Source organism: Brienomyrus brachyistius, chromosome 16, assembly GCF_023856365.1.
Source record: "Brienomyrus brachyistius isolate T26 chromosome 16, BBRACH_0.4, whole genome shotgun sequence".
In the NCBI taxonomy this organism is placed as follows: domain Eukaryota; kingdom Metazoa; phylum Chordata; class Actinopteri; order Osteoglossiformes; family Mormyridae; genus Brienomyrus; species Brienomyrus brachyistius.
Genome location: NC_064548.1, coordinates 14,356,710 through 14,366,697, shown reverse-complemented (window position 1 = coordinate 14,366,697; position 9,988 = coordinate 14,356,710). Strand labels below are relative to the sequence as shown.

The following is a 9,988-nucleotide window of genomic DNA, read 5'->3' as shown; positions in this document are numbered from 1 at the left end:
TGATGTTTTATGTAATTCGTGACAGACTGTACTGGTAGACTGCACATTGCAAATAGTCAGATAATGGCTAATATGTTCTCAGTTCAGAAATTCCCAATGCCCAGTAATAATTTATGCATTAACTTTATATCTTGGGAATGGTTAGCATTTAGGTCAAAATATCAGTATGTAACATCCTTTTCTTTTCTAATTAAACTGTTCTTAAATTTATGTACTGACGGATTAAAATTGATTAAATTACCAGGAGTGAAAGTAGGATGGAAATACAATGTAGGATAGAGGATCTGTGTCTAGGGAACCGGAGTTGGCGTGATGGTCTCCTAGCAACAAAAGAAATGCCAACAAGCTGAGACAAGAGCTTAGTTGGGGCAGTGGAGGATGGACGAGAGGATGGAAAGGAGGGAAAAAGAGAGAGAGTGGAGAAGCGTAAAGTAGACCGAGGTGGGACTGGTGTGGAACGTCTGTGCACAGGTAAGATTTACACTCACAGGGGCTGAGGACGAGTGAGATTATTAATTAATTTTTACATGGTTTCTAGTTAAAAATGACAATGCATCAAATATGTCCAGTACTATTTACTGCCTTTTTTAAACATGACAACGTAGCAGATGATAGTCAGCCTAATATTTATCATTCATAAGCGAAGAAGTTAACAGGGTAAAACAACAGCCTTTAGATTCCAGTTAAATTTAAACGAATGCAACTCATTACGTTATGGAACATGCTTTCTGTGTTTTGGCAAGGAACTACTTTTTTTTGTACTATTTTTGTAAAAAAAAATTAATTAAAAAGGAAAAAAACTGCGAGCAGCCAATGGTAAGCAAACAGCCGAAGCTGCTCATTCAAAATGTAGGTGGGGGTAATGTGAGAATGAACAGGGGTTAGGGTTAGAATAAAGAAGAGAAGGATTCCCTTACTGCTAGGGCTTAGGCCAGCTATTTCCACTTTAAATTGATGCTTATAATGAAGAATGTTAAAGCGCTGCTTCCTTCACCTGGCACTTCGTCGCATACTTAAAGTTCTGGTGGCACGCAGACATTGTCTGAAGTGCATTTCCATGTATCAACTTTCAAGATACATATATATTTTGTGTCAAGCTGGCCGTGACTACTGACTATCAAGATTTCAGTTTGATTAAAAACCGGTGCTTAAGATCTTGATCTAACCAGACTAGAATTACTGGCCCTTTTAGGACAATCATGGTCAGTGAAGTTTCCGTGAGAGACTGCAAACAAAAGGCCTGTCAGTCTGCACTGGGTCTGTCATCCCTAACCTACCATGTGTATTATCTTTATTATGTGGGGGCTTTACTTTAGCTATGAGAACCAGGGGTGACCTTATGATTGTTATAATGTTCATCATGTAACAATATCAAGCTCATTAAGCTTGCGTTGAAAACAAATAAATATAGCACTATATCCATCCATCCATCCATCCACCACTTTTCTGCTTATCCAGTGTAGCCAGAAACTTATGCTGTGTTCCATTTGAACTTATAATTCAGAAATTCTGAGTTTCCTGTTGGAAATATCAATTGGAACGCCACCTCAACTTGGAATTCCGGAGGAATCGACACAAGTTCAGAATCCAAGATTGCTGTGCCCTTTGTCAACAGAAGTGAAAGTTGTAGTTTTATACGGTTTATTAGCACTTATGCCTTATTTGTGGCTCATTAAATCGGTCGTACACACAGTACTGTCCAACTTATCTGTGGACGTGTCGCTACAGACTTTTATGCACAAAACACCACGTATTGTGTTGTTATATCAACTGATATTGCTAACAATTGCTAACAATTAACCGGGCTAGAACTGAATTTCATGTTTAGCCGGATTATATGTTGGATTTAAAGTAGTCTGGGCTAAATGTAAGTGAATGAAGATAAAGCCCATTTATACTGAGGAACCATAAATCCAGAAAGTTATCCAGTTAAGCACGAAATCTTGCTTTTTGAAACGGGTCCCTGGGTTGCACACCCACACACACTCAAACACACAGGCAAAGATTACTAGAAATTAGGAGATATCAGTTCACCAAACAACTGCCATGGTTTTGGTTTATGGGAGCAAACTGGTGCGACAGTGAGAAGATAGTATGTTTAAACCGCCATCCCAGGCCCACTGCCCAGTAACTCTCTACAGTAACTTTGTCAAATATAATAAATACTGCACCTTGATAGGATTTGTATTTTCATGGCCAAGTGTAATCAGTTTTTATGCAATTTGTTACATATTTCAGGTGGTCAGAAATCTGACACTAAGTACAGATGAAAACTAGACTATTAACATTTTCTTTCTATTCCCCCCCCTTCATCTCAGTGATTTAAAGTAAACGTCTGAGGTCATCAGAAAAAAACGAAACTAAACTAAAAGCATCCATCATGATGTTTGTAGGGTCAAACATGAACAGGAAGTCATCCCTCGGAATGCATAATTCCTCCCCACTTCCTCTGCATAGTGAGTCAGATGATGGTCCAGTTGAGTCCAGTGAGGATCCTGAAGCTCTGCCAATGGAAACCCTTCCTTGCTGGGCCAATCAAGCCCTGTGTAGACTGACAGAGGGTGAGAGGGAGTTACGGCGCCTGAGAGACTATCAGGCAAAGGAGCTGGAGGTTGTGAACCAAGCCCTCGAGCGTGCCATTTTGGGAGTACAGACGGAGGAGCGCCTCCTGCTGGAGAGAGTGGCTCAGGACCACAGGGATGTCCAGAGACGCCTGGAACAGCTGCAGAGAGAAAATGCAGCAGCGGCCCGAGTCGGCCTCTCTTTAGTTGATGAGCGGCTTCGGCAACTGGTGTACTTGAAAACGGAGGTAAAGGACTGGACTGGCGATCAGTGTGTGTCTCACCAGAATCAGCTGCTGAAAGGTGTTTCTGAGCTGCTTCAGCCCTGGGAGATAACCCTCTCCCTCAAGCGGGTAAATTTTCGACCCAGTTCTCAACATAAGTCCATCACTTTCGGAGATGTTCAAGTCCACCAGCATGACCTCGGCTTCACCGTCGGGGCTTGTGGACTGCAGGGCCAGCCATGTGCCCTCCACACAGATGTAGTTCAGGAAGACGTCCCAGACGGGGCAGAGCAGGCTATGTCTAACCAGCCGGAAGCAGGACATGGTCCAACAGTTACACAGATGATGGGTGAGTGCGTGGTCAGAAATATTTGTCTGTGTCCCAGGAATGAAGACATGGAAGAAGAAATGCAGACCTCTCCAAGGCCAAGATGTTGGCCGCCATTGCAGAGTCCTTCCCTTAAGGAACCATCACAGCAAGAGGATGTGGAGGACAGCAGTGAAACTACCCCTGCTTCCCAAAATATGGAATTAGATTGTGTGGGGCCAGAGGATAATGAAAATGAAGATGGCGGGTTGTCAAATGATCCAAGAAATCTGAAAAGTCGAAACCTGCTTTCCAGTTGCCAGCATCCCACCAGTCCAAAGGTGGCTATACTGGGGCACCATAAAACTGTAGACCAAGATGTACTGAGACAAGACTCAGAGAGAAGATTCTCAAAATGCAGCCATATGAGAAAAACATCCCCTAAGGCAAACAGTCATGGACTAGCAGGCAGTCAGAGTTGCCTTTGTTTGTCATCCAAAGGCTGCCCATGTTCATGCTTGACTCTGTCTTCAGACGACCATCTTCTCAGAATGTCTGGTGAAATGAAGAGGACTTCTTCCCCAACGGATAGTTTGGACTCTTGCTACACCTTCATCGTTAGTTCCCCTCGTGATTACAGCTGCTCCCTGTTCCGTGACCCACGCATCTCCAAATCCACAGCAGACCTTTCTGGAGGGCACCGGCCAAGGATCAATGCAAGAAAGGAGGCACTGCCGCAGGATCAGAGGGCTAAGGGGAACTTCTTGGGGCAGAAGCATCAGAGCTCTGTGCCTGGAAGAGTCTCTTCTGGCAGAGGTGCCAGAGAGCAGAGCTGGCAGAGGTTATTGCAAAATACTAAAAGTGGTGCTGGTCAAGTAACCAGATCTGTCTCCATGTCAGTCATAGAAGGGCCCTTCCCCAATGACCCCACAGAGGATCAGATGGAAGGTGGAGAGCAGGTCTTGCAGAAAAGAACAGAGTCCAACATAGTCAAGGAAGATGAAGATCCATGCCCTCTAAAGGCAGTGCGGCTGGTCAGACAGTTTGGGAAGCAGGGTTCAGGTAGGGCTGATTTTACTCTACCTAGCGGGGTTCATGCCACGCCCCAGGGTCAGCTGTTTGTGGTGGACTGTGGAAATGCTCGAGTGCAGGTGACCGACACCCGAGGTAATGTCCTCCAGCAGGTTTCCACCGAGTGCATGGAGAATTCCAATCGCCGCTGTCAAAACTACTTCGACATTGCTGTAAGCGTTAAGGGTCTCATCGCGCTGAGCTGCGCAGCCCGGAGAGCCCTGCTGATCTTTAACAGACATGGGCGGCACTTGCAAACCATTGGGGGAATGGGAGCTAGGGATGAGCTGGAGGCACCCAGGGGAGTGGCCGTCAACAGCGAGGATGACTTTCTTGTGGCGGACATTCGACGGGGCACTCTGACTGTCTTGAGGCTGAACCCGAAGACTGGTACCAAGCTGGAATGCATGACAGTCCCAGGTTTCCACAGACCCTACCTGGTAGCAGCCAGTCCGAACACAAGGCTCGTGGCTGTGTCAGAGAGGGGGAGTGAAACAGGGAAAGCACCTTGTGTCAAAGTCCTGGATGATAGCTGGTGTGTCATACGTGTTCTGGGTGTGTGCTTGGGTGTGGGACCCCTCCTTTCATGTCCTTGGGGCATATGCATCGATAAGGATGGAGATGTGCTGGTGGCAGACTGGGGCAAGGAACACCAAGTGCTGATGTACCCTGCCAAGGGCGTTGGTCAGGCTTTGGTGAGCCAAGGCCTGAGGAGTCCCCGTGGCTTAGCCTTGCTGCCTCAAGGTGACCTTGTGGTGTCAGACAGCATGCACCACTGCATCAAGATCTTCCAGTACAAATAATATCATTATGCTCTGAAAATTCAGATATTCTAAACTCAATGGTACTAAGTAATCCATTTAAGATGTTTTTTCCCCCAGAATATTACTTGCAACTTAGCCCAGGATTATTTGATTATTGTATTATATATATATATATATGATTAGTATAACTGTGATGTTTCAAGAAATTTACTTGTACTTATTTGAATAATGCTATCCAGAAAGCCTCTGATTATTACTAAAAAATAAATAAATATTCCTAGCTAAATTAAAATAGAAATGTTAGGAGTACTCTACATTTGTCATTTTCAAGGGCATCGGCTTGGTTTCGACATTGGTGGAGAGGTCAGCCCCGTGCCCCCGCCCCCAAACACACACAGTACTCCCACAATTTTGTCCCTGCCATCCATACCCAAATCTATGCCCTTGGTCATTGTACAAATTTTCTCTGTCTTACACAAAATTCTATGATAAATAAATGAATGGTTTGTGTGGCAGTTTGATATAATCTTGCGTGAGTCTGGGCTCGCTCCCTGTAAAGCTGTCATACTTCTGCAAATAAATATTTCCTGTTCTGTGTCTCCCTGGATCCATAATCATCTTTAAGGCATAAACAGTTTAAACTAGATAAATTTCACAGGAGGCCTGGAGTCAATTTTTAATGCTAATATTATCCTTTAAACAAACATGTGTGTGTGTTTAGTTTAAGAGATCACATTCTTTTTTTTTATTAGACAAATTATTCAGTGTGAAATCAGTAGTATCAGGTAGGGAATATGTTTATGGAAAATTAAATCACAATACAATTGAGTCTGTGTGTACATTTATGTGTTTTAAGTTTACCCTGAGATTTTCTTTTCCTGAACATTTGATCTTGGTACAGACATCCATCCATCTTCAATACCACTTTTATAGCACAAGTTTGTGTTGCTTATTACACATAAACCAAATTATTTTATTCTTTCATCTCAAACCATTCTTCCCACTTTCCACCTGAAAGCAGATATTGATACAATTCGGATATTCATGCATTTTGAATTTTTACATTTATAATTGCACAGTTTTGAAGTTGTTTCTGTGCTGCTGTCTGTCATAAAATACCATATTTTAATCCCCACTTTAGATCTTCGTAGAATAGAAATGAATTCACAGAATTCAGCAGAATGAACTCCATTCGAGATTTATGACTTTTCTTTCTTTGAAAGAGAACAGGTTCGTCATCCGAGCACTTTGAATTGAACAAAGAGTGTCTACAGGGTGTATATTAACAATGTGGATCATTATTCATCCAGCAAAATACATAATCCTGAAGCATACCTCTCCTTTGTGTAATTGTGTACTTCAACTAAAAAAAACTCTGTTTCATACAGTATGACCTTCATATCTGAAGGTCAAAGGTTAACAGGAAATGCCACTCTCTCGCTTGCAGACAGAGGGCAAGGTCCCCTTGGCATGGAGTGTCACATGAGCCTAACAGGCCGGTACCTTGGAAACTCAGCTCCCTGCACACATCGCCCTTCTCACTTCACACGAGTGATCAGATGACATCCACTCTGAGAAGGACTGCATGGATTCACCTGTTTGAGAAGCAGCCAATCAGTCATCTTTATTCACCTATCAGGTTTCCACTTCATTTACTGCATACATGTCATTACCATCCATTCATTTTCTGACCGCTTATCCTGGTCAGATCCACAGGGAGGAACTTATTCCAGGAAGCACAGGGCACAAGGCTGCCTACATCTCGTACTGGATACTGTTTCATCACAGTTCAGAAACATGCACATACTGACAGACATTACTGAAAACTATGAGCAATTTTAAGGCACTTAGTAGCTAATCTGCAGGTATTTTGACAGCAGGAGGAAACCAACATGACACAGAAGAAGATACAAATTCTCTGTACACAGGCACATACGTGGCTCTGGGGGGTGGCAAGGGGTGGCGGTGGCCCCCCTAGACTGAAACCCGGCCACCTCATTGGTCACCCGTGTCGTATTTGCATTTTTGTGGTATTTTTCTTCTTGCCCAGAACAGTAGTAATGCTTGGGAACTTTGAAATTGATATATCAAATGTGTTTCATAATTCCACCACTCTCCTCAACAATGTAGAGTTATAGCATTCAGGTACCTTAAATGTTCTCTTATTTTCTAGATGCCTTATATTCATATCCAGATTTATGTGCCACCCCAAAATGCCCTTTCGTCCCACTCGGTCACCCCACTGAAAAATTTCTGGCTCAGCAACTGTATAGGCAGGAGTTGAATCACCAATCCTTCAGGTGTCAAGCAACAATATTATCCACTGAACTAGTATTATACTTCATATTTCATGACTAACACTGAAACTAATAATTACATGAATATAATTACATTTATCTGATGCTTTTATCCTATGCGACTTACAGTAGAGGGAAGGGTTGCAATTTGCGTAATTAACGCTTGGGGCATATTTTCTGTGAGCCAACAGCCTTTTGTTTGATGTCAAGACTTGCGGCATTGTCAGTGCACGAGTCCATGACTGTTTTCCCAGCATGCTTGGTGGCTTTCCCACAACAACCCTGTCTAGTGCAGTTGCTGCTGCTTGTGAGTTCACCCACCTGACTGGAGAGTTTCTGCCACAGAAAACACACATGGGGTAGGAACACAGTCATGTTAAGCCCACCAGTCCACCCGGGTGCCTGTGGAGAAGCTCATCATCACCAGGGCCGCGTTTGCAAACAGAAAGGAGCTAATATTACATAATCCAATGATTGAATGGTTCTTGGGATTCCTCCTTATACTGCTGCCCATGGGGTGATTACCGCCGCCTCAGTGATGCCATCACTACAGACTATTAGTCATATAATGACTTACTCCACCTCAAGTTTCAAAGTCTATTGTCACATGGGTGCCGAGGAACACTGTGAAATTCTTACGCAACATTGGCAGGGTAGGACAAAGAGAAGCACAGTGCAGGACAAACAGCAATTCAATAAAGGAATAAGTATCATAAAAGTAATACATGCCTGCAATATGGCCAATGGATCACTGTATAAAAGAATAAATAAGCATAAGGTACAAATAATGTGCGGGTGGAATTTTACAAATGGTAACATAATGTAACAAAATACAGTTGACCTGGACTCTTATGTGCTGTATAACTGTGTGTGTGACAGCATACACGTGCCTTGTGAGGAAGTGGAATCCTGTCCAGAGTGTGCCATCAGAGTGTACCTTCAGAGTATACCTTCAGTGTGTGAATTCAGCGTGTACCTTCAGAGTGTGCCTTCAGAGTGTGCCATCAGAGTATACCTTCAGAGTAGACCTTCAGTGTGTGAATTTTAGCGTGTACCTTCAGAGTGTGTCATCAGAGTGTACCTTCAGAGTATACCTTCAGTGTGTGAATTCAGTGTGTACCTTCAGAGTGTACTTTCAGAGTGTGAATTCAGTGTGCCTTCAGAGTGTACCTTCATAGTGTGAATTCAGAGTGTACATTCAGAGTGTGAATTCAGAGTGTGAATTCAGAGTGTGCCTTAAGAGTGTACATTCAGAGTGTACCTTCATAGTGTGAATTCAGAGTGTACCTTCAGAGTGTACATTCAGAGTGTGAATTCAGAGTGTGCCTTAAGAGTGTACATTCAGAGTGTGCCTTAAGAGTGTGCCATCAGAGTGTACCTTCAGAGTGTGAATTCAGCGTGTACCTTCAGAATGTACTTTAAGAGAGTGTATACAGAGTGTGCAATCAGAGTGTACCTTCATAGCGTACCTTCAGAGTGTACCTTCAGAATATACCTTCAGAGTGTGAATTCAGAGTCTACCTTCAGAGTATACATTCAGAGTGTGATTTCAGAGTGTACCTTTGGAGTGTACCTTCAGAGTGTGCCTTCAAAGCATGCCTTCAGAGTGTTCCTTCAGAGTGTACATTCAGAGTGTGAATTTAGAGTGTGCCTTGTGGCCTTTGCCACCTGGGATGCAACTCTGACCAGGATTAGTAGCTGGAAGACAATAGACTGCAGTCAAAGTTGAAATAACAACATTTTGTGCTGAATGCAAATGAAGTGTTTCAAAGGCTTTTACTACAGAATATCAGTTAAATACCACACAAGTAAACAAAAGTAAGTTTTAAATTAAAATAGTTCAAATGAATTAATTCAAAACAGTAATATACAGCAGTATGAAACTTGTTTCCATTCTCCTGTGTTATAGGAACTAATGAGAAAATGTGTATGTAACATATTGGTGGAACTTATGGCTGAAGGGAAATGTTAAAATTAAATTAAAAAATGAGTGTATTGAATAACAAAAGACCTGAGCACTATTCTGGTAAAGGTTCCTACTTTTTCTGCTAACAACTTTATTTTTAAGACACGTCACAAAGAACCAGTCACAATTATGGCGAGAAATGCAAACAGTTACAATATACACAGTCATTGATTTTCTGGAAAAATCCCTCTCTGTTTCTCAAAAACATTGTATGCAATAGTGGAATTTTGTTGTCCACTGGTGTTGCAAGTGAATGTTGACATTGGGATAATATTAACATTTGGGCTGAAATTCTTCCTCCTCTCCACACAGATATCGTCCCCATTTCCTTTCCTGCTGTCCCAAATCCTTTCATAAGTTTACTGGAATTGATAGCAATTTGCAGCTCATATTGTTCTCTGTAATTGCTTCATCGTGAAGGCTTCAGGCTCGCCACACTGTCCTTTCCTTTTTTGTTTACAATGAGTCAGCAGCTAGACCAAGCAGGCAAAAAAAATTGAAGAAACAATTCTCCTTTGTTTTCACACTTTGCTTTATTCAAAGAATTACAATAATTACAACTGAAAGCTAGATAAGTGGTAGAGAGCAGATACAAATGAAAAACACTGTGACTGAAGAGAATATGTATTTAAAAATGTTGCATATATAAATAAAGTAAAACATGCAAAAAATGACACACGCATATATGGTTTTATGTTTGTTTATTAACAAATATAACGCTGTAAAATGATTAATGACCATAGCTAGTAAGAATTTTGAAGAATTTATTCCTAATTTCCCTTGGTAGCATTATATATC

The 9,988-nt window shown here is 42.2% G+C and overlaps 1 protein-coding gene across 2 annotated transcripts; it reads left to right on the top strand.

Moving 5' to 3' along the window:
* The first annotated feature begins 343 nt into the window (after positions 1-343).
* On the top strand, positions 344-5,714 carry LOC125709413 (uncharacterized). Of its 2 annotated transcripts, XM_048977794.1 has the most exons (3): positions 344-471; positions 2,319-4,243; positions 4,277-5,714. In XM_048977794.1, exons 2-3 carry the CDS (start codon positions 2,381-2,383, stop codon positions 4,964-4,966), a joined length of 2,553 nt encoding a protein of 850 aa, XP_048833751.1. In that variant the 5' UTR covers positions 344-471; positions 2,319-2,380; the 3' UTR covers positions 4,967-5,714. The 2 variants fall into 2 exon arrangements, with proteins under 2 accessions (XP_048833751.1, XP_048833750.1); XM_048977793.1 differs by having other exon boundaries at positions 2,319-5,714.
* Positions 5,715-9,988: the final 4,274 nt, after the last annotated feature.